At 37.6% G+C, this 25,206-nt stretch overlaps 1 protein-coding gene and 1 long non-coding RNA gene across 3 annotated transcripts in view; one reads left to right on the top strand and one right to left on the bottom strand.

Moving 5' to 3' along the window:
- RIPK2 (receptor interacting serine/threonine kinase 2) overlaps positions 1-22,769 on the bottom strand; it is a 28,742-nt gene extending 5,973 nt beyond the window's left edge. The window contains exons 1-7 of one of the 2 annotated variants that reach the window (XM_019453414.2): positions 22,280-22,769; positions 17,667-17,820; positions 15,319-15,474; positions 7,643-7,800; positions 6,870-6,919; positions 5,392-5,553; positions 1,075-1,160 (exon numbers count right to left, since the gene is read on the bottom strand). In XM_019453414.2, coding sequence (XP_019308959.2) covers positions 1,075-1,160; positions 5,392-5,553; positions 6,870-6,919; positions 7,643-7,800; positions 15,319-15,474; positions 17,667-17,820; positions 22,280-22,452 — 939 coding nt within the window. In that variant the 5' untranslated portion in view covers positions 22,453-22,769. Of the gene's footprint in view, positions 1-1,074; positions 1,161-5,391; positions 5,554-6,869; positions 6,920-7,642; positions 7,801-15,318; positions 15,475-16,719; positions 16,821-17,666; positions 17,821-22,279 lie in introns of those variants that run through there. The other variant, XM_053896078.1, reaches the window with a different exon arrangement.
- On the top strand, positions 22,723-24,884 carry LOC128775259 (uncharacterized). Its single transcript, XR_008419876.1, has 2 exons — positions 22,723-22,837; positions 23,474-24,884. It is a non-coding gene; the product is annotated as an uncharacterized LOC128775259 (long non-coding RNA).
- Positions 24,885-25,206: the final 322 nt, after the last annotated feature.

The raw sequence follows: 25,206 nt of genomic DNA, 5'->3' as shown, positions 1-25,206 counted from the left end.
TTTTAAACCAAGGTTATGTCAAAGATACAGCAAATTGCAAGAAGCAATCAAGGTCATGTAGTGATACATAAATTGTAGACTATGCTTGTTTACAACTTAAGACTTTGGTTAATAGCTGATTATTTTTATTATTATATCTCAAATGCAATTTAATGAAACTCAGCACTTGCTGAGCTCATCTATGCTTACTTTGTCCCTAAAGTACTGTATGGTTACTTTTTAATACATTTTGATAAATTTTAAAAAATGTTTATTTATTTTTGAGAGAGAGAGAGAGAGAGAGAGAGAGAGAGAGAGAATCTTAAGCAGGCTCCACGCATTAGCACAGAGCCCAATGTGGGGCTCGAACCCATGAGCCATGAGATCATGACCTGAGATGAAATCAAGAGTTGGATACTCAACCAACTCTTGGAGCCACCCAGACATCCCTCAAATCTATAATATTAAGAAAACGTTTCAGTAATAGGGCTCTTCAATTGTTCTGATCTACAAAAGCCAGAATGAGTCAATAAGACAATTGTTCTAAGTAATTCTTAGCAACGGTTACTTTGATTTATGTAACATGGAGTGTTTGAGTGGGAAAACAAACCAAAACAAAGCAATAAAAAATACACATTTTAGTCTCAATTAATACAATTCTATAGCTTAACTTTTTATAAATCTAAAAAAAGCCCAAGAACATTGAATAAAAAGAAGTGAAAGAACCCAGACTTCTTTACTCTGTATATATTACAACAGTAGGGAAGAAATATAGGTTAAAAAAACTCTAGTGACTTAGGGCATTCATTGTACATAACTGGTATTCATTACACGTCTTAAATTTACATTTGATATATGGGAGTTCTAGAAATGTCTCTGAAATCTAGAATTGGCCATTTGAATGAAATGGAAAAGCTCTTTGGTGACAGAGAAAACAGTATTCATAGTCTCTGGTAAACTCTATCGCCCTAATACTGTAGCCTGTATTTGTGAAAAGTAGATACATAAAAACGGAATTTAACTAAGCTGAAAATCTCCATGAGTTATATATGATTATTTAAAGTTCAATTTCCATTATTTCATTTAGCAATTTACCTTTGTTTTCTTTAGTTGAATAACAGCTTCAAGAAAAGTTATCTCTTCAAATGTCCTCAGAACTGGTTCAAGTTCTATTAAACATTCTACATGAGAAAAAAAAAATTATTTGAGTTCAGATCTAATCATTAAATTGAAAAATATAAATGCTAATATTTACCTGATAAGGCCCTAGGTCAATTTTTCCCCAAACTGATGACACTCAACTCTGTTAAGAGCCTTTACATATGCATATAGATAGAAATATAGATCATGGAATACACTTGAGAGTCTAAAAATAAACCTTTATAGTTACGGTCAATTGCTTTTTGACCAAGTTGCTGAGGCAATTCAATGGGAAAAGGATCATCTTTTCAACAAGTGGTGCTAGGACAGCAGGATATTCACATGAAAAAAGATAAATAATTTAGACTCTTACCTCATGCCATACATAGAATTAACTTGAACCGTATCGTGCACTTAAATGTAAATACAGGAGAAAATCTTCATGACCTTTGGTTAGGGAAATAATTTTTAGATATGACATTAAAAACAGGGTCCATAAAGAATTTTAAATGCACTTCAAAAAAAACTGAAAACTTTTGCACTTCAAAAAGCTGCTATTAAGAAAAATGAAAAGACAAGCCCCAGACTGGGAGAATATTTTTTGCATATCATGGATCTGGCTAAGACTTATACTCAGAATATATAAAGAGCTCTGACAATAATAAGGCAAATAAACCAATTCAAAAATGGGAATATAACATGATGCAACCATTTTGGAAAACATTTGGGAGTTTCTGAAAAATGAAAGATAAATTTACCATGCAACTCAGCAACTCAACTCATAGGTACCAATATAAGAGAAATGAAAACATGTTCACACAAAGACTTGCATATGAGCAGCCACAGCAGCATTATTCATAATAGCCAAGAAATAGAAACAATCATAATCACTACCACTACTACTACTGCAACAACAACAACAACAGCAACAACAACAACATATAAACTTGTTGCCAAAGGGAGAGGCCAGGGCTCCAGATATAAAACTGAGCATCACTAACGGATGATGTAACGGGAGAGTATAGATAGTAAATAGGTAGTAAAGGATCCATGTTAGAGCTCTGAAGCATTCCAACAGTTAGAAATTGAGTAGAGGAAGTGAAAAAGATTGAGAAAGAGAGGATGCTGAGAGTGTAGCTTCTTCTGTCTTGAAGCAACCAGAAAGAAAGTTTCAAGGAGGGAATGTCTAATCTGGTGAGAAGCCAAGTAAGATAAGCAGGATTTTCTAACATTACTATCCTTGGTAACTCCAACAGTGTAGCTTTCGTGGAGATATGAAAACAGAAGACTGATGTAAGTTTGTCAAAAACTGAATTAGACGGAAAGAAGCAGGGAAAACAAGTACGGGTAATTCCTACAAGGTGTTTAGATTTCAATGGGGGCAGAAAAATGAGGTGACACTGAAAGATGATATGGGGTTAAGATTTTTTTTCCTGTATAAAGATAGGAGACAATAATGGAATATATCTGTATGACAGCTGAATGACCCACTAGATAGGCTGAGATGGACACTCAAGAACAGAGACAGAATATGAGGACGAGAAGCTGAAGAGGGCTTGGGAATTGCATCCAGAGCACAAGTGATACGTTTACATTTGTGTTAAGTATATATATGGACACTTTTTTCCACTGGAAAAGAGATAAGGCAGGAAAGATGGATACAAGGACAACCAAGTTTGTGGATATGGTAGTGGAACTGTGAGGTAGTACTCTCTTACGGTTTCTATTTCTTAGTGCAGTGTGAGAACAGGTGATCTGTTAGAGGGAAGATGGAGCATGGAACGAAGGAGGTTTAAGAAGGGATGCTATGGGGCACCTGCTTAGCTCAGTTGGTTGAGCGTCCCACTCTTGATTCAGCTCAGGTCGTGATCCCAGGGTCGTGGGATGGAACCCTGCATAGGGCTCCATGCTGACTGTGGAGCCTGTTTAAGATTCTCTCTCCCTCGTCCCTCTCTCCACTTGCACTCTCTCTCTCTCTAAAATAAAAAAAAAAAAATTTTTTTAAAAGAAGGGAGGCTAAGGTATTAACCCTGTCTTCTTTTCCTAAGCTCAGAATCTACCAAGAAAAGCCACACAAAAAAATGATAAATGATGATTAAAGTATCACCTTTATGACCAATAAAGATTAATAGAGAAATTAACTTTAGATCTGTAGCTAAAGGGCTTGGAAAGAATTCACAGCTTTACTCAGCCAGAGTCTACATCTACTTCCACATGGGGGAGCAGAAAATGTATATATCCTTTAGATAGGCTGACTTCTAAAAGAAGGAAAAAAACTGAGAAGGGACCAGGTAAGCATGCTCAGTTTTTCTCCAAAATTAACAAATAAGATAAAGTCTGAGGAAGACTGCTGAGGGACACATAGAAGCTAGAAAATATTCTCCCTATACTTTGCTTTTTTGGGGATTGAAATGGAATTTCATCTTCACTTTGGAAACATAAAAAAATGGGACTTGTGTGTCTCCGACAGTAATACAATATAATCACTGATTAAGACAGCAAATCTCAAACTTTTAGGTCTCAGGACTCTTTAAAATTATTGAGTATCCCAGTTTTTGTATATGTGGGTCATATCTATTGATACTTACTATATTAGAAATTATAACTGAGAAAATTTTAAAACATCGGAGTGTATGAGAACACATTCCATTAATTGCCGGAGCAGTGAAACCATCATACCTGATTTAGCCTCTGAAAAAATCCACCGTGTACTCATGAGAGAATGAGAATAAAAAGGGAAATTAATATCTTAGTATTTCTTATTCTGAAAACAGTTTTGATTTTGTGAATCCTTGTGAAAGTCTCAGGAACCAACCACCCCAGGGGTCCTTGTACCACACCTTAAGAACAGTTGATCTCTGAGAATGGAATACTAGAGATGTATTTGAGAAGCATAATAGAATTGCTAAGTAGTGTTTAGTGTGTAGTTTTGGCCACTAATTTAAATAGAAACCAATAACTTCCACTTCTGGAGCAATAGGGTAGGATTTACCATCCTGCCTAAAATGACCAAAAAAACCCAAACAAAATACACGAAACAGTGGTTTTCAATACACTAGATACTGGGCAACAAAGGACAGAGATCTCTGAGGTGGGAAACAAATAAGGTGAGCCCTAGGACTGCCCAGGCTTGCTGCCTAGAGAGAGTTCCCAGCTGCAGCTTATAGGGGAAGTAAGGTGGGACCTCACTTCTCAACTGAGTGGAAAGTTAATTGAGGAGAGGGGGCTGAGAGTCTGGGTAGACCAAGGCAGATAGAGTTCAGAGGACAGTACCAGAGAGGGGAGAGGTAACACAGAGAGACAGCTCTGTGATCTGCAGAGGGCTCCTTTAAGTACTGATCAATGCAGGGTAGAGAAATCATTAAGCCAAAAGTCAAAGTCTTCAAAGAACAATAAAGAAAAGCCAGGAAGTCTACAGAAAAGTAAGTATTGCCTAATGGTATGATCTTCATAGGAGGTATAAGTTCTAGAGAATGGAAAAGAAATGAGTATTTGGAAGTGGCACTGGGGACAAGGGAGATATAGACCCTCCCAGATAGCTCTGGGAAATAAATGTGAATCCATTACAAGCAACTTTTGATTTTTTAAATATAGTAATGATAAGCAGTGAACACAAATTGCGAGTAAAAAATATATTTCATTGCTTTTATAGTCCTAGTCTGTGGCTTATTTTTCACTTTATCTTAATCACATCTCTTGAAGTGCAAAAATTTTCAATTTTTTCCAAGTCCAATTATCCTTTTTTTCATGTATCTTGTTTTTGATGTCATACAGAGAGTTCTTTGCTCACCATAAGGTCATAAAAATTTTCTATGTTTACATTTAGATGATGATCCATTCTACCTCTGAAATAAATCTTAATTCTATCTAATTTTTCTATCTAGGATTACCATCTTAATTAGTAAACTCTTGACAGTCTCTTAGCTGGTCTCTTTGCATCCACTCCTGCCCTTCTTCAGTCAATTTTCCACACAGCAACAAGAGTGCTCTCTTCAAAACTTAAATTAGATCATGTCATTTCCATACAATACACATATTAATGCTATTCTATTGTACTTGGAATAGATTTATAACCTTTTGGTGGTAGCCCAACAGCTTCTCCTTATCTCTCTAATCTCATCTCATAAAATAAAAACAGCACGTGAATTAAAAAAAAAAACAAAACCTGTAAGTTTGCCATCTAACTTGTGTAATTTTTCAAGGAATATTTTATTCATAGTATAGTCACTATTTTTCTAATTCCAAATGTCCAAATTAAAACTGTACACTCACTTAGGAAAGATGGTCTTTCATCTGGATTTTGTGCCCATCCACTTTCTATTAGAGAGATCATGAGTGCTCGATGAGGTATATCCAATGGTAAATTTTCTTCATTAGTGTCAGGTCGATGTCCTTGTGACACACTATACATGATCTGCAAAGGATTGGTGACTTCTGTCAAAACAAATATATTTCATTTATTAGAAATATATTATGATCTAATAGATTACTTAAATATGAGGGAAACTTAAACTGTTGGGAATAATGCATTACCCCCCCCCCCCCCTTTCTGTTAAAGAAGTATATATGTACAAATATATATTCCAGTCATTGAGATTTGTCTGCCTCCTGTGGTGGAGTTTATAGCTTCACCTCAGCTCATTAATTTTAAGCTTGGTCATGTATCTGATTTGGCCAATGGAATGTGAATACAGCAGACCACAAGTAGAACTGAGGAGAACCTAGTATAGCTAAGGATGGCCACTCACATCATATGTGAATGAGAAATATACGTTTATTTAGTAAGCTACTGAGATTCTGAGGTTGTTACACATCAAACCGACCCTTACGAACAGAATGGAAGAATCAGAATAAAGAAATGGACAATATTATCAGAAAACTTTGAAATTATTCTTTAATGATTGCTGGTTATTACAGAAGAAGCATGAATTAAATTTTCAAATAAAGAATTTTAGAACTGGACTGAATCAAAAATAAATATTCAAAAATTTCATTTTGCAAATGAAAAAAAAAGAGGACTCGAGATTTAGTGGCGTGATCACACAGCTAATTACTATCAGAACAAGAATTATAATCTACCTTTTTCTGACCCTTAATCCAGTATAGTTTCCAATATACAGTGGATTCAGAATTGATAAACTATTATGCTTTTATAGTATGTTTCCACAAAATGAATGGTAGGCAGATTCAAAATAAGATGGGCTTTATTTAGATAGTTCTGAATGTGGCCTAGCAACATGTCATCTAGAACAAGGAAGTGAGGGGAACCTGGGTAGCTCAGTCGGTTAAGCATCTGACTTTGGCTCAGGTCATGATCTTGCAGTTTGTGAGTTCAAGCCCCATGTTAGGCTCTGGGCTGACAGCTCAAAGCCTGGAGCCTGCTTCGAGTTCTGTGTCTCCTTCTCTCTGCCCCTTCCCCACTCACACCCTGTCTCCCTGTCTCTCTCTCTCTCAAAAACAAACATTAAAAAAAAAAATTTTTTTTAAAGATTTAAAAAAAGTACAGGGGCGCCTGGGTGGCTCAGTCAGTTAAGCGGCTGACTTCGGCTCAGGTCATGATCTCGCGGTCCGTGAGTTCGAGCCCCACGTTGGGCTCTGTGCTGACAGCTCAGAGCCTGGAGCCTGTTTCAGATTCTGTGTCTCCCTCTCTCTGACCCTCCTCCGTTCATGCTCGGTCTCTCTCTGTCTCAAAAATAAATAAACGTTAAAAAAAAATTTAAAAAAATAAAAAATAAAAAAAGTACACTTACCTTCAAAAGGCTGTTTTCTGGATAAGACTTCCCATGTGATAACTGCATAGCTGTTTAAGATAAAAATATACATACAGTACATTATAAACTAACTATGCATAATAAACTAAAATAGCACTGATTTTAAAAGCTGACTACGGAGAGATCATTTTTGAAAGGGACAAGGTAGTGAAATACTGTATAAAGAACTACCATATACAACCAAGACCAGGAATATTTATATACAGGTTTGTTTTGAAAGGGAATTAATCCAATTTGAAAAATTAGCAAATTACTATAATAAAAATTTGAAGTTAAAGGATAATTTGTTGTGGATGATTCTTTAAAGACCTCTAATTACATGATTCTATTATTCACACAAAATAAACAGCAATAAAAAAGATGGTTTTATGTAGCCCTACTCTATTGACTTTTTTTGGTCTAAATACTATCTCCTTTTGTAGTGTTAAGTGTTGGCCACACTGTTTCCTTCCCTCCTCCATCAATGTCAGATATGATTAAAAAAAAAAACAAAACAAAACAAAAAAAAAAAAACCTTGAGTACTATATTATAAATTGACAGGACAAAAAATGTGCCTTAAATTTTTTTCAAGGATGTAAAAGTAGCTTCAAGGAAGGAATCTTTTATTTGAAAAATATTAATCACTGTGGTCTCTATTTTTGCCACACTTATGAGAGAAGAGTAAAAATCACATTTTAAAATGTAGCTTTGAAATTCTGGTTAATCTTATTTTTATACAAAGTTAACTCTGAGCAAAAGTAACAAATTATACCTATATATATCATGCTTGACACTGGCCCTTGATTTTTGTCCAGGTTCATAGTTCTCAGGTGGCATATAGATAATTGTCCCTCCTTCTGGTGAAGATTTACTACTTCGTGATTGTGAGAGGGACATCATACGCCATTTTGATAAACCAAAATCTGCAATCTGTAAGGGAAAAGAGTAAATAACTGAATTTAAAATTTTTTCCTTTAAAAAAACAAGAATTGACTCTCTTTGTCTATATTCATTGTATTTAGATATGAGACTAGAGGAAATGTTCTATATTAATATTTTATTTCTATATATTCTATCAGTTTCTTTATTAATTCTAGAGTGCTGAGCCCAATAACTCTAGAAGCAATAGATACTGACTTGAAGTTCAGCATAATATCACAGATTTTAAAATGGAGAATGAGTTTTGAAAAATTAAGCAGGAATATTTTGTGCCTTAAATTCTGAATGAGCATATACACCAAACACTACTTTTTAAGACAAGTAGTTTTATAGCATGTGCTTTCAAAATTCACCCACACCCCAAAGAACTGCTAAACTACTGGTATCTAATATGATTGCAACTGGGTATTGTTTGCAACTCAGATTTATATGTTCTTATTTATAATGCCCTAAAAATAGTAAGCTTCAATTGTGAAGTAAAATTTCGATATAGTATAGGTCATTATTATATGATTTATGCTTACTGCTAAAAGAATCACATCTGTTGGCAAGAGTCTATTTAGCATATAAAGCATATTTATGTCCATGACAAGGACTGCTTGAAGAATTATGGGTGACATTCTGTGCTTTTGATATATCCTTTAAAGTTTTGCTTCACTTGTAAATTTTATGCAGATATTCTACAACACCTTATAACTCTCTATTTAAAAGGTTCCTTATTTTTTTTTTAAAATGGAAGACAAAAGGGGCACCTAGGTGGCTCAGTAGGTCGAGCATCCGACTTCAGCTCAGGTCATGATCTCAGTTTGTGAGTTCGAGCCCCACACGTCGGGCTCTGTGCTGACAGCTCAGAGCCTGAATCCTGCTTTGGATTCTGTGTCTCCCTCTCTCTGCCCCTTCCCCGCTCATGCTCTGTCTCTGTCTCTCAAAGATGAATAAACGTTAAAAAAATTTTTTTTTAAACGGAAGACAAAATAACAGAAATAGTATTTTATGGACAAAAGGGTATAGGACTCTAAAAACATTTAATTTGAATTACTTAGACCTTCACACTGCATAATTTAGGATCAACAGAGGGAAATGAGCTCTATCCAGCACATCATTTGTGTTTCAATTACTTAACTCTTCCATTTTTACTAGTTTTAATAGAAGAAACAATTTGTTCAGTGTTTAAATTCATTATTAAAAAAAAATTATGGCTCCACTCTAAAAAGGGAGGGGGTAGACTATATGAATTTTTCCGTACATTATTAAAGTAAAAGGGTAAGTCTAAGGAAAAAAAAAAAGTAGAAAAGACCCAGAGAAAATATGGTGCCATTACATGAAGAGCTACGCTGGATTGACTGTGAAAGGCAATATACCATGTGGCTAAGAACACGGGTTCTGGAGCCTAGGTTATTTAGATTTAGATTCCAATACTACCACTTAATTAACTATGTGTGAACTCGAGCAAGTTTTTAAATTTCTCTGCCTCAGATGACCCATCTGCACATATGTGCAGTGGGGACAACACCACCATATCACTGGTTTGAGAAAATTAAATGCCTTATTCTAAGCAAAGCCCTCAGAACAATATCTGGCACACAATAAGTGATCCGTATGTGTTAATATTAGTGTTTTGTATATAGGTTGCTCTTATTCAATACAATCTGCTCTTCCCACCTACCTTCTAAGAGCAAAAACAGCACTCCAGTTGCACATTTGCTAGAGTAATAAGCATTACTATAAGTAGAGTTTATTTTTGTGCCACAAGTGAAAAATTCTAAAAAAAAAAATCTGAGATGTTGTCTCACCTTATACCTGAACCATAATTTGCAAACTCCTGGGTTAAATGTTGGTTTGAACACAGCATTAGAGAAAATGTATTCCTGAGCTTGCCTCCTCATGTGCTTTTTCACCTAAGATTTTCATCTTCCTCTTTTCAAACCTGACCTAAAAACCTAAATCAGAATTCTCTCTCTGAGCTGATTTAGTTTGGTTTTCACATGGAGCTATACTTCTCCCCTTTCTCTATTACAAACAATACCATTACAAAAGGCATGATGCAATAAATCTGGATCTTCAACAGGAAAAAAGTGAACAATGTGAGGGAAGGAATGATTTCTTGAAGGTCTTAAATCAATCATTCAGCCATGAAGACAGAGAATAATAAGAACTTTCCCATACTATGCAAGATTTTAACATGCATTTTAAAGCTAAAGGCTTTCTTTTTAAATAAGAAGATTATTTTAAAAATTAGAGGAAATTAAAACACACTACTATAAAAATCATCCACAATCCTACCACCCTACTAGAATAGCTACTTTCATTTACATATACTATTCATATCTATAAAACTATAAAATCATCATCAGCAAAATGTTTTGAAGATTAATCCTGAAGTATTCTGTTTTCTACATAAGACTGACAGAAGAGCAGAGAAAGCAAGTATGGTACATATAAATATTTTCATTTCAAAGAAGCCTATCACTGGTTCATTTGTATGTATGGTACACTAATGAACACCTGACAGATAACCAAATTTAATGTACTCTTTTTAAAGTAGAAAAGTCTCAGTTGATCTAAATCAGTAGTAAATATTTTTCTTTCAGCTATTATGCTTCTGGCCAGCATTCCAGTGAAAAAACTTACTTCAGAAAATGGTAGCAAGGTGTAAACATCCATTTAATTTTATTGAGTATTTTTAAAGATACATACTTCATTTAAATGCCTTTCCAAGATGATAGGTAGGTTAAATAACTTACTTTTTTATGAGTCAGTGATGAACTTTGAATTTTTTTTTTATTTGAGAGGGAGAGGGATAGAGAGAGCGAGCGAGCGAGCATGAGAGTGAGCCAGCAGGGGAGAGGGGTGGAGAGGGGCAGAGAGAGAGAGGGAGGGAGTGAGGGAAAGAGACAGAATATCAAGCAGGCTCCACTCTCAGCACAAAGCTTGATGTGGGACTTGATCCCACCACCCTGGGATTGTGACCTGGCCAAAACCAAGGGTCGGATGCTCAACCAACTGACACACCGAGGCACCCCCGAACTGTGACTTTTAAGGGACATTTATAAAGTAAAAAATAGAGACATACAGGATACATGTAAAAGAATGCTACTAATTTATAAGAATAGTATTAGAAAGGTCACAGCTCTCTATGTACTAAAATTAATAAAAATTACAAACTAAACAAAGTCAAACTATTTTAAATTCTATTCATATCAAAGAAAGACCAAGAAAGGATACCCTATTGATCAGTGAAAAGAAGAAAGTAGGAATCATTACCTAGTACTTTGCTTCTGTTTTCTCTATTTAGTTTCCAGACTGAGATGAAGAAACTCAAGTTCAAGGATGTTGAAAAGGTCAAGAAGGGCAAATCTCAGATTATTATATATATATTTCAGGTTATTGAGAATAGCAAAACTTTGGTTCGCAAGCATAATTCATTCTGGAAACATACTTATAACCCAAAGCACTTGTATATCAAAGCAAATTTCAAGAACCATTGGCTAAGCTGTGATCATGCAACGTTCAATGTAATGTATTAATCACATTGCAAGACACTGCTCGTTTATCAAGTTAAAATTTATTAGAAATGTTAGCTCATCTTGTGGAACACTCGCAGGACAAGTTACTCACAAACCAAGGTTTTACGGTACTTGCAAATACCTCCATGGTGCTATTAGTGCTCTTTGTGGGACAGAATGGATAGTATATGAGAAAACTAAATGTCATTCTGACTTTTAAAAAGGAAAGAAATACTCAGCAATCAAAAAGAATGAAATCTTGCCATTTGCAACGCCGTGGATGGAACTGGAAGGTATTAGGCTAAGTGAAATTAGTAAGAGAAAGACAAAAATCTTAGGACTTCACTCATAGGAGGACTTTAAGAGACAAAACAGATGAACACACGGGAGGGGAAACAAAAATAATATAAAAACAGGGAGGGGGACAAAACAGAAGAGACTCATAAATATGGAGAATAAAGTGAGGGTTGTTGGAGGGGTTGTGGGATGCGGGATGGGTTAAATGGGTAAGGGGCATTAAGGAATCTACTCCTGAAATCATTGTTTCACTATATGCTAACTAATTTGGATATAAATTTTAAAAAATAAAAAATAAAATTTAAAAAAAAATTAAAAAAATAAAAAGGAAAGAAAATGTTGATTTTGCAAATCTACATACTGGTAGAGACTGTGCTTACTCCTTGTTTAAAAAAATTTAGAAAATTTAATAAAAGGGGTATGTTATGAGTAATTAATGGAAGATCCAGCAAGAAGTCATGAAAAACAAATTATATTGACTGGTGGTCAATTTCAAATCTAATCTGATATATCCCAAGTGCTTGGCACAATGCTTGCCATACTACTGTTGCTCCATAAACATTTACTGAATAAAACAATGACCAATTTCATTTCCTTTTTTGACAGTAGTACAACTGTCAAAGCATAAATGTTAAAACAGTTGTATATTACAAAACACTTTGTTATTCAAAGTAACATGTTTGACTATTAAGTTATCAGGCCTATCTGGTATACAGAGCAGATCTAGAATTCATTCGTTTGTTTATTCAACAAATACGTAGTTAATACTTCAATATGGCATGTACTGAGCAGGTGGCAGTTAATAAAATAGACTAAATTTCAGTCTTACTGGAGTTTCTATTCTAATTGGGGGAGACAGTCAATAAATACATTAACAAAAATATTATGACAGGTGGTGAAAATAATATGAAGGAGCATAAATCAAGGTACAAAGACATAGAGAAATTGGGTGAGTTGTCAGGGAAAGCCACTGTGAAGAAGGTAAGGGAATAAGCCAGGAGGATACCTGGGAAAGCAGTCCACTAAGGACTCTGATAATATTAAGTACAAAATGGAGAAATATGGGCTGTATTACAGCTCTCTTAGAAGTATTCCAAACAAAATTAATGATTATTCTCCAAAAGTACTAATTAAAGATTGATAGTGACCTAGAGCGTGAGTCCTAGCAGCATGTTGTGCAGCTCTGATCTGGGCTGTATACTGGTTAATACATAATCATTAAAGACACAAAAACTAGCTAATTAAATCTGAGGGTGACACCAATCTGGGAAATAAAATTAAAACGCCTGGACTAGAAAAGTAAAACTGAAATAGATCTTAAGAGGCTGAAGTAATCAATCAAATCTAACAAGACAAAATGTGATGATGTTCAAAAGTATTCTGCAAAGTATGTGATATGGCTTAAGCAACAATACCTGAAAAAAAAAAAAAAGAACCTCTCAGGACTTGTTGTTAATGCTATTTAGGGACCTGGGAAATGACACTTCCATCGAAAAGTACATTCATCAGGTCACATCAGGAGTATTTTTCTTTGTGAGGATAAAAATTGAGATTTACCCACAGAAGCATCTAGACAGCACCTGTGATTAAAATCCATGTAATAAGGAAATTGGTTGAAAGAACTAAGGGTGTTTAGAAAGGAGAACAAAACACAAGTGTATGTGAGTGGCAGGGGGATTAAAGTCATCTTCAAACATTGAAAGGGCTGTCACGCAGAAGTAGAATTGGACTTACTCAGGTTATCACAAAGAGTAAAACCAGGACCAATGGACGGAAACAAACGGAAGGTGTTTTGATAGATCATATAAGAAAATGTCACAGTCATTTAAGGATGGATATTAAGACTCCCTGTTATAGGATATTTGCCTTGGGAGACAAGGGACTATCGCAGTGAGGATTCAGGGGACTAGCTGACCATTAAAGCACTTCTACCCGCATGGTTTTATAACTGTTGTGACAGATTAGTTTCTTTTTTTTTTTTTTAGTAGTACTGAGGCAGCACCTAGCTTCTGTTTCCTTTCCGCTCCCATTTTATTCTAGGGAGAGGAAGTGCATTTAACAGAGGTTTAGTTTTTCCTTTAACTTTTCTCACACTTTTTGTATTAATTTTCTATGGTTCCAACTTCCCTGTTACTTTTTTCTTTGAACATTTTTGATATTTACAATGATCTTCAATTATATATATTATTGTAAGAGGTATAGCAAAATAACATAAAAACAAAGCAAGTTACATTTAGTATTAGCTACTTAGCAACTACTTTTTATTTGGTGTCATCAGTTAGATGTAAACTATGGAATCACTACATGTGGTGCCTTTAGGCACCTAAATCTCATGCTTTATACAAAAAATTCAAACTAGATCCTAGATTTAAATATAAAGCATAGAACTCTAAAACTTTTAGAAGGTAACATAGAAAAAAACCTTCAATACCTATGGCTTGATGAAGGCTACTTAGATATGACAGAAAAGCATTGTCATAAAGGGGAAAAATTGATAAACTGGACTTCATCAAAATTAAAACTTCCTTTGAGAAAGACCCTTTTCAAAAGATGAAAAGAACAAACCATCAACTGGGAGAAAATATTTTCACACTACATATCTGATGAAGGACTTCTCTCTAAAAAATCTAAAGAACTCTCAAAACCCAATAGTAAAAAGCCAAAAAATTCAAATAGAAAACAGGTTAAGACATGAAGAGACAGTTCACTGAAAAGGATATAGAGAGAGCAAATAAGCAAATGAGAAAGTGTTCAATATCACTAACCATCAGAAAAGTGCAAATTAAAACTATGATAAGTTATCACGGTATACCTATTACAATGCTAAAATAAAAAACTGTGACAATACCAAATGCTGGTGAGAATGTGGAAAACCTGAGTCAATCATACATTGCTGGTAGGATGTATGGTCATTCTGGAAAACAGTTTGGTAGTTTCCTAAAAAACTAAACAAACCCCCCAGCCGTCGCACTCTTGGGCATTTATCTAGAAGAATGAAAACTTATGTTCATTCAAAAAGTTGCACAGGATTGTTCATAGGAGTTTTATTGTAATTTCCAATGACTGGAAACAATGCAAGTATCTTTCAATAGGTAAATGGTTGAACAACTTTGGTATACCCCTACTATGAAATACCATTCATCAATAAAAAAGAACCAATTACTGATATAAGCAACAACTTGGATGGATCTCAAATGTGTTATGCTAAGTAAACAAAGCCAAATACTGCATGATTGCATTTATACAGCATTCTCAAAATGACAAAATCATAGAGATGGAAGACAGATTAGTGGTTGTCCGTGGTTAGGGATAGTAGAAGAGGGTGAGTATGAATATAAAGGGGTAGCAGGAATGATAGCTTTGTGGTGACAGAACATCTTGATTGTTATGGCGGTCACACATGTGATAAAGTGACATAGAACTACATACATGAATCTGTAAGAACTTCAAAATCAAAAGAAAAAAAAAGGTTTACATGACAATTTCAATTAAGGACATAATGACTTTGTATTTCGTACCACAATTCTATCACCTCTGGAGTCTAGAAAGAACTAAGCCACTGCAACAGGAAGAAGGGGCACTGAAGAAAAGAGTTGCGGGCTATGGAAAAGTGAGATATTAAATCGGCTGGTAGGGTGAAAAAAATCCTAAAAAGTCTTCAACACTATTAAACTCAAGGATGCAGATAAACTTTTTTCCAAATTACCTTAACATGAAATTCATTATCCAATAAGATATTTTGAGTCTTCAAGTCATGATGAAGTAGAGGAGGATTCATATTGTGCAGGTAATTTACACCCAGTGCAATTTCATGCAGAATGCGAAATCTCAGTGGCCAAGCAACAACAGGATATTCCATTTTCTTCATATATATGAAAATAAAACCAAAATAAGTGACCACATTCATTACATTTCCACTTAGAAAATTAAATATTCCGTGTGGAAATACAGCATAAACTCAGGTCAAAACATATACTTATTTTTATTTCATTGTATCATGCTATCAATTATTATTTAATATTCTTATATCTTATTTCCCTCAGTTTTTAGAGAAAATGGCTTTATAATACTGATATTTCCTTTTGGTTTATGTCAGTAATATAACTACTTGGTATAGGCTCTTCTTTCTTCATTTAACACAGTTTCAATTTTTTTCTGTGTAATACCTGAACACATATACCCACACCTATCTCTTCATTCTATGGTTTACATCAAGTAACCTACATGTACCCACACAAACACACACAAAAAAAATTTGCTTCTAGTACCTAACAAACTACTAATACAAAATTTATATATTAACTTTCCTATTGTTATGAAATCATACTTTACTATAATTATCATTACATCAACTAAAATTAGGACCATATTATATTTACTATACATTAATATCTCATGCTTCTTACATAATTTTTGTATTCTAATGAAAAATTAGCCTTTGGACATTTTGCTTTTGTGAAAGAGACAAAGATCATCTCCATTTCTAAGCATATATAATACAGACATATTTAAAATAGAATCTTTTATATTTCCTTGTACTTACAAGTGATATTAATCTGAACTTTAGAACATAAAAGTTAGGGTAGCTTCCAAGGAAAATGAATAAACTCAGAAAAATTTGGTAATTTGGGAAGATCTGACAATGAATCATCAGGCACCAAGCTACTGAATACATTTTAAATGACACGAACAAGTATGCTTTTACTAAAAGCTCAAATCTGTTCTTGAGAATTTTTTCTACAAATGGGTAAGCTTATAGCTCATTGATTAGACATCACATGTTAATCCACTCATTGACAGTCTCAAAATACTCGGTTTTACATTGCACTTTGATTTTTTTCAACAATCTTTTTTGAGGTTGCGGGAAGAATACTTTCAAGGTAAATCCCACCCTAATGGTACAACACAGGAAACCAAAAGAGACATAAAACATTACTTCCTTTGGTATACACAGACCCCCATCTTGGTGAGTAACTGAATCTTTTAATCTATAAAAGGTCATTTTTTTCTGAAAATTATGTAGTTCAAAGGAGTAACGAGGCCTCTGTGCAGAATGGTATCATATGGAGGGTTTTGATCATGGAGATGGAAATAGAAGAGCACTCACTCTATATGTTCTGATTCCTTCTAGGAGTTGGCAGTCCACTGAAGGAGGCTCTATAATTTCTAATGGGTTCCAAATTTGGGTACCAGAGTATCTAATGGGTACTGGGGTGTGGGAAGAAAATATCAGAATATATATATACACACATATACGCACATATACATACATATATGTACATACATATGTATATACATGTATATATATGTGTATTTTTTTCCCCTTAGAGAGAGAGGGGGGGTGCCAGTGGGGGAGAGGGCCAGAGGGAGAGAGAGACAATGTTAAGCAGGCTTCACGCAGATAATATTAATAATATAAGATCAAGCAAACAATAATAGATGAATACACATAGTTTGAGATTAAGGATCCAAATTTGCTTACTGGTAGGATTTGCCCGTCTAGTTGGCTCACTGATGGGATTTGCAATCAAAGCCTGAGTAACTGGTACCTTGATAGAAAGGTAAATGGCACGTGCCATTGTCTATTATTGGAAAAACTAATATATTTGGTACTCAGAGACAGATTTATTTGGCCTATTCAGAACTTAATGGGCTGGTATTACTAATACTTAATCTGAATCTTAAATTGTTTTTAACATAAAATAAAATCTGGCTTACCTAACAGGGTATTATATAGTGTGCAGGGTTTATCTCTTCTCTCTCCTACTCCTTTCTCTGTATATACACATGTGGATACTGGAATTCAGTTTAAACCTCAAACTCAGTAACCTAAGCAAAATAATCTAGGTCCATAGAATGCATGACCTGACTCTATGGTATTTTTAACAAAACAAAAGAAGACTTAAATTGTGTAACTTTACTACTGTAATTGTTTTCCATTATTCTTACTTTGATTCATCTATATATCTCTAAATAATCTGATCATATGTAAAGCCAAAACACTAGATCACTTGAATAACAGAATTATAGCTACTGAAAATACACAATACTTACCCTATGTAGGAGTTCATTTAATGATCCATTTGGCATGTATTCCGTAACTATTCCCAAAAATTCAGGCTCATTGCAAATTCCCAAAATTGGAAGGATGTAACTAAATCTAGCTTTGTGTAAAATTTCAGCTTCTCTTAAAACATCATTTCTTTCACTAAAGAAAGAAAATGCATAATTATTTCATGGTAATGAAAAATACACAATAATCATATCTATAGTATTAATTAAGCCTAGATTTTTTTCATTAATTGACCTCATGTAAATTATGCAACTTCTCTGTCCCTTTCTTTATATTTAAAGAAGGGATAACACCTGTCCTATATATTTCACAGGTCTGTTTACAAATCAGGATAACTTCTCTAAGCCAGTGATAGAAAAAATGTGCTATACACAGGTTATTATTATTATACTTTCCTAGGAAAGGGAAAGGACACAATATTTTAGTAAGTTTATAATGTCTATATTAGCATGATTGCTGTTTGAATTAAAGTTTATGTTGTATTACAGTACTATGTTAAATTTTATGGTTGCATACCATGTAAATTTTTTCCAGATATTCAAACAATATAATTTAAATGACTAGATGTAGATTTAAATGACTAGATGATAATAGTTGCATAAAGGTCAAAAATACTTAGAAATTATACAATGGAATTCAGGAAAAGAACACTTAGAACAAGTAAATGCTTGTAACAGATCCCTGGGTAACTCTGGATCTCAGGTTGGTTTGCCTATTCATTCACAAAACAAATAAATAAGTATTGAACATTTATTATGAATAAAGGACTATGCTCAGCATTATGGAGAATATAAAGATAAACATGGTCTGTGTCCTCAAGCTGCCCAGAAATCTTTTAAGAGAAACAAATACTCATTGTGGTTTTGGTTTGCATTTCCCTGATGATTAGTGATGTTGAATACCTTTTCATATATACCTATTGGCCATGTGTAGGTCTTCTTTGGATATGTTAATTATCTTGATCTTGGTAATATGTATATGTTATGTATATGTTCATCAAATCATGTTGTATACTTTAAATATATATAATTACATTTGTCAATTATTCCTCAAACTTAAAAAAAGGAAAGCATATAAAAGAGAATACATACTTGACATATAAAGTAGAATGTGGTAAGTGCTGCCAAAAACAAATAAGAAGCAAATAAATAACTATAGGAAACTCGGAAAAAGAGTAAACTGAGGGCTAGAGGAGTTGTCAGTCTTTAGAGAGGGATTTCAACTGTACTTTAAGGATGGATAGACTATCGACTACTGGTAAATGGGCAGTCAAGATGGATGTGGTCTCCAAGAGGGGAGGGACTTTTTTTTTTTCACCTGTGTGTCCCCAGGACCTGAAACAGGGCCTGGCACCTGGTAGATATGTAATAGATATGTATCAAACGTACTCAAGGGAGTTGCAGTGAAGATTGTGTTTGGAAAATGGCAAATTGTTTCATATGAATCAGGATATGTAACAGAGCATGTAAAAGGAATGAAGGTGAATAGGGTAGGCTACAGCCTCATCTCAGAGCCTAAAGCCAGGTGAGGGTGTTTACACTTTATTTGGTAGTCACCAAATCATGACTGCAGGTTTTCGAGCAGGGTAATGGCATCATCAGAACAAACTTTTAGGATGATTAAGTTGGCAAAAAGATATAGGATCAGCACAAAGGGGCAGAATATTCTACTATTCTATAATATTAGATTATTATAATACTAATGAAGATGTGCAGCAGTGAGAGTCTGAAACTATAGAGATCACAGTGAAAATGGGAAGAAAAACACTAGCTGAATAGAATGCCCAGGTTGTGGTGACTAAGGTGGATATATTAAAAAAAAAAAAAAAAAAAAAGAAGAAGAAGAAGAAAGAAAAAAAAGGCAAAGGAATTGGAGATATCACCGTTTTTACCCTGGATGGATGTATGTTTGTAGCAGCAATAATAAAAACATCTCCAGGAGAAGCTTATTAAGTAAGCAATGATGATTAGTTAGTGCTTAAACCACCCAAGCCCTGGATGAATGGCTGTTGAAATAAGAAAACAACAGACATTCCAGACCAGACTACAAGGCTTGCTTTAAAAACAAAAAGCAAAATAAAGCAAAACTTTGGTAATATACTTACATATTTTAAAATTCAAGAGTTACAAGTTATCATAAAGTAAAAAACTTTTTTACTTCTCCCTGTTCTTCAGCCCCCAACTCCTTCAGCCCCCTTCTTAAGACCCCAACGGTAAGGCAACCAGTTATATCAGTTTATGAAGCTTATCCTAATTAAACTTATCTTCCCTAAAGTTAAACAGTTCTGTGTTTGCCTCAAGAGATGTAGATCAACAAAAACAACATATTGTTCAGCACTCTTACAGGGAGACAGAGGATGGACTTAAAGATTTTTGGATACATTGGAAAAAAAAAAAAAACGAGAGAGAGAGAGAGAGAGAGAGAGAGAGAGAGAGAGAACATGCACGCGAAGGAGCACGAGCATGCTGGGGAAGTCTCAGTGATACTTAATACACTTGTTCATTCTCCCATTAAGAGTATCAGGCATTCTTCCTTCTACTGTCATCCTATTATGTGTCAGCCACTGTTTATGGACTATCATCTAAAGACCAACCCTCTAAACCTGGTTTTATATCACCACCTTACATATGAGGGCACTGAGGCTCAGATAAATAATTTTCTAATAGGCCAACATTAAGTGGCAGAGTTGAAATCAGATTTGAATCACAATTGTAGGACTCCAAAGCCTGTGTTCTTTCCATTCTGGTGTTTGATCAGAGAAAAGAAAGAATCAAGTTTTTGAAGTCAGATTTCAGGAAGATTGAGTGAGTGGCAAAACAGAAAAAAGGTCAAAAGTAGGTTTTTATTAAAAAAAAAAAAACAAAAATGTAAAATAAAAATACAGCTTTTATAGGTACATCACCAATATTACCCAGATCAAAATTTGAATCACAAAACAGTTATGTCATCCACACAGGATGTTTGAACAACCAATCAGACTCATCTACACATACGGAGTTAGGAGATTGTTGGGGAAGGCCCACTCATTGAGCAGAAGTCAGGCTTGGGAGAATGACTCACCACCGATCATTAAAATGAGAACACGTAACTGCAAATAAACTTTTTTCTTCCAGGTGGTCTCAGAGAACAATGCAAACGTTTTCCACACGAGAGCTCGAGATGTACATGTATTTATTATTCCCACTTTGTAAGTGAGGAAATGGACACCCTGTGAGTCAACTGCATAGCCCAGCCCTATGCTCAGATTACATAAATACTGCTAATGTTAACATCATAGGCAACAAGTGTGAGAAAGAACGTGATGCAGTAATGCCAGAGGGTTTAACTGGTCCTTATGGTTTCTTTGACAACAGAATTTCCTACTGAAGAATTTTAGGTTATGAAAATTGTTAAAAAGAATAGAAAGGGAACCCCCCTCTTCATTCCTTTGCTCTCAAATAGCACAAAACTTGGATAAACGAAAATCCTGAGCAGCTGCATCCAAGATGGGAAGACCACTTTGCTTTAAAATACCACAAGGGTCCACTAGGGCCAGATATCCGTAATCTACATGGCTGATTCTAAACTCCATTCACCCCTTGTAACCAACAACCACTCTTCAAAGTCGACTACATGTACGTACCCACGTGTGCCCAGCACTTGCCCCACAGAACTCAGGCCCCGGTGAAACAGACACCACATCTTATTAATCACTAGACCTGGTTTAGGATATACAAAAGGCGGGAACAGTCTCGAATCTACTGTGAGAGTGGCCCATCCAAGCCTGATAGCAACACAACAAAGAAAAGCCACAGGCAGATGAAAGTACAGTAACTTTGGCAGAGCTGAAACTGAGGAATTTATCTGACACTGGATACTAACAACCTCGGACCAATCAGGCATCTAGCATGATGAATTCTGACATTAGATACACGGGAGGTGAGGCGAATGTTGCAATCATGGATGTTAACTCACTGAATGCGGGACTCAGTTATATCCCTACTGGAAGGGAAAGTACACAAGACTAACGACTAGACCCTACTGACCAGTCCCTTCGCTCACAGGTCAATGGTATAGGGTTGAAATGTTTTCCTGTTAATAGAAACTAATGCTAGCCTTCCCCTCTGAAACCTAGACAGTGCATGTAAATGGTTCCAGGATGTGAGAGGCATTCAAAATTTCTGGCCATGTAATAGTCTTCTGATTCGGTTTGCTGTTAGCCAAATAATCCACACCCCCTGGGGACAGGCCTCCCTGCCGGAGTCAGAAGAGAAACTAAGCCAAGTCGAGTTTGGTATCTAAACTTTCACGACCACACGTAGTAAACCGCAAACAAAACAAGAACAAGAGCAAACCCACGCCGAACAGACTTTGGTGTGGGGAGGAACGAAGCCCAGAGTAAGAGGGAAGGAGGAGAGGGCGGTGGAGGGAAGAGGTGAGCAGCAGAGGAATGCGACGGCTGCAGCTCCTCCACACAGCACAGTTCTCCCCACCACGCGGGGCCCCAAGCCTCGAAGGACTGCCCAGAGGCGACGAAGGGGTGGGGCCGACCCCAAGTGTCACCGCCGTGTGGGCTCCAGAGCCCGGGGTTCGGGGCTGCGCGCGGGCGCCCTACCTGTCGAGCACCGGGGTGTGGATGTGCAGGTGCTTCACGGCCACCTGGACGCGCCAGTCTGCGTGGCGGGCGGACGACACGGTGCCCGACGCGCCGCGGCTCAGGTAGCGCAGGTCGGCGAGCTTGTGGTAGGGAATGGTGGGCAGGGCGCTGCAGATGGCCTCCCGGCTCATGGTCGCGCGCGGCGCGGGCGCTCGGGCCGCCGGCCGGCTCTGGGTGTGCCCGCCGCTTCGGAGGCTTCCGGGGCTCCTCGGCCGCGCTCGGGCGCCGGGACCCGCCCCCCGTGCCCGAGCTGGAGCGGCCGGGCCCTGCCAGCCGCCGGGGACTAGGTCACGAGGCAGCCCATCGCCCACGCGGCCCACGCCAGCCGCTGCTCTTTGGAGCCCGAGCGGACTTTCCCGGGGGCCGGGGTCAAGTTGGGCTGCGGCGACGCGTCGAGGAGGAGCTTCCTCGCCCCACCTGGCCCTCCTAGGCGCGCCAGCCGCCCGAGCCCCGGCGGTCCGAGCTCCTCCCTCCCCGAACTTCTCGGGCGACGTCAGCGGCGGACACTGAGGCGGGGTGAGGGCGCTCCCCCCCCCCCCCCCCCCCCCCGGGCCCCGGGATCCCAGCCGCTCTGGGCGACACCCGCAGGGGCGCGGGCGGGGGTTTGGGGTGGGGAAGGGAGCCGGAGAGGCTATTTGTCTTCTTTTCCCCCAGCTCCCAGGTTTGGAAAAGTTTTCTCTGAGGGCAAAAAGTTCCTTTTAGTAGCCTGCCGTCCGGTGGGTCTGTGGGCTCTCAAACCGGGGAGGAATCTCCTCTGAGATGGCGTCTTGGGGGAGTGGCCCGACCCCATATGTTGCAGCAAATACTCGGTGCCGGGAAGAGACAAACAAGCCAGGCGCACTCGGGGAATCAGAAAAACAACAACAACAACAAAAAACTGTGTGTTGGCCACTGGTGTGCCCTCCCAGCGGAGTCACCTCCAAAGGCTGAGCCCCCGAACCTTGGCATCGGCCTCCTTTTATGGCTGGGATGGTAGGGGGTTGAGAGACCCGAGAAAAAGGGGAGGGAGCCTTATCACCGGTGCTCCGGCCAGGTGGTGGACACAGGAGGCAAACGAGATTACAGAAGCCAAAAGAATGCAAGGAGAGGATCTAGCCTCGGCCATCTGGCCCCTTCTATCTCGTTTCTACGAGCTTTTCTTCTCACCCCCAGGCGGCAGGGTGTGGGTCGGAGGGCCCTGGGTTCCTCGCCCCGCGCCTGCACAGGAAACGCTTTGGGTGGGGAGGAGGCGTGGCGGAGACCGCCCGGCGCCCCTCAGTGAGTGGGGAGAACCCCGTGGGGGTGTAAATGCACCTGCCTACCCTCGCTTCCAGTGTTGCTTCCAGGTGCGTCAGGAGGGACAGGTGGGTGAGAGAGCTTGTCACGGTTGAACTCGGTCAACAAATCGCGGGTTGAGCTCCTGTTGCGTGCTCTTCTGCCAGGGACCTACTTTTCTCTCTTTTGCTGTCCATAACTACATAGAGGGTGAAAAATAACGGAGAAGAGTCAATCCCTCTGATTCCAGGTAAGACTGCAAAAATTTCCTTCTCACACATCTGGGAGGAACGCAATTAACGTTGAATGTCAACCCAAAGCAACCAGAAATCTTTTCTTTTTTTACCTTAGAACGAAACACCTTTTCTACTGGGATGACGCTCTTGTAGAGTGTGAGTGCAAATATTATATACAATACCAAGTCCACACTAGGCATTTTACTTCTTTCTTTTTATTATTTTTATTTTTCTGGAGAGAGAGCAAGTAGGGGAAGGTGGGAGGGGGAGAGGGGGAGGAGAGAGAAAGAGAGAATCCTAAGCAGGCTCCTCCCTCAGCACGAAGCCCACTCAGGACCTAATCGCATGACCCTGGGATCATGACCTGAGCAGAAATCAAGAGTCCCCATGCTGTACGGACTGAGGCCCCTAGGTGGCCCCATATTAGTCATTTTTTTTATTTTTATTTTTTTTAATTTATTTTTGACAGAGACAGAGCATGAGTGGGGGAGGGGCAGAGAGAGAGGGAGACCTAGAATCGGAAGCAGGCTCCAGGCTCTGAGCTGTCAGCACAGGGCCCTATGCGGGGCTCGAACTCATGGACCCTGAGATGATGACCTGAGCCGAAGTGGGACATTCAACCGACTGAGCCACCCAGGCGTCCCATACTAGTCATTTTTAATGAATTCTAAGGCCACAGTAATAAGGAATACCTGACTTGAATAGGGGATTTCTGCCTGTAGAGAACCAGTGTTTCCTGTATTTTTGTGTTGCCTGAGATGAGAGTAGCAATGTTACTACAATACTGGGAAGTTGTAATGAAACACGGTGTTTTTGTTGTTGTTTTTTGTTTGTTTGTTTTTGATTCTTGAGAGAGGTCAGGCTGGAAAGGGACAGAGGGAGAGGGGGAGAGAGAGACAGAACCCTAAGCAGGCTCCCTGGACCCGGCACTCTATCTCACCACCTTGAAATCATGACCTGAGCTGAAATCAACAAGAGTCCGATGCTTAACAGACTGAGGCACCCACATGCCCTGAAAACACCGTGTTTTAACATTTCGGTCATTTAAAATAAAATGCTTAGCTTTAAAGATATGGTCTGATGCTTTGTGCTTTTTTCTACAAAAAGTGCTCAGAAACCTTTTCCCGTTCATTCATTCATTCATTCATTCATTCATTTTTTTCCAGTCAGTTAACAAACTAAGAATTCCAGAAAAAGAGAACAAAAAATAGGAAGGGAAGACATGATCAAAATAATAATTCGAGAAATTTTGGCAGGATCAAAGGACAGGGGTCTCCAAATGGAAAGGGCCACCAAGTACCCACAGTGAATGAAAAAAAAAAAAAGCCTACATGTAAGCACGTTATTAACAAGGTCAAAACCCTGAGAATAAATAGAAGATTCTATAGGTTTTCA

This window comes from Panthera pardus, unplaced genomic scaffold, assembly GCF_024362965.1.
Source record: "Panthera pardus isolate Hobbes unplaced genomic scaffold, ASM2436296v1 HiC_scaffold_7, whole genome shotgun sequence".
In the NCBI taxonomy this organism is placed as follows: Eukaryota; Metazoa; Chordata; class Mammalia; order Carnivora; family Felidae; genus Panthera; species Panthera pardus.
Note: the sequence above shows the minus strand (reverse complement) of the source record. Positions and strands in the feature narration are given on the sequence as shown.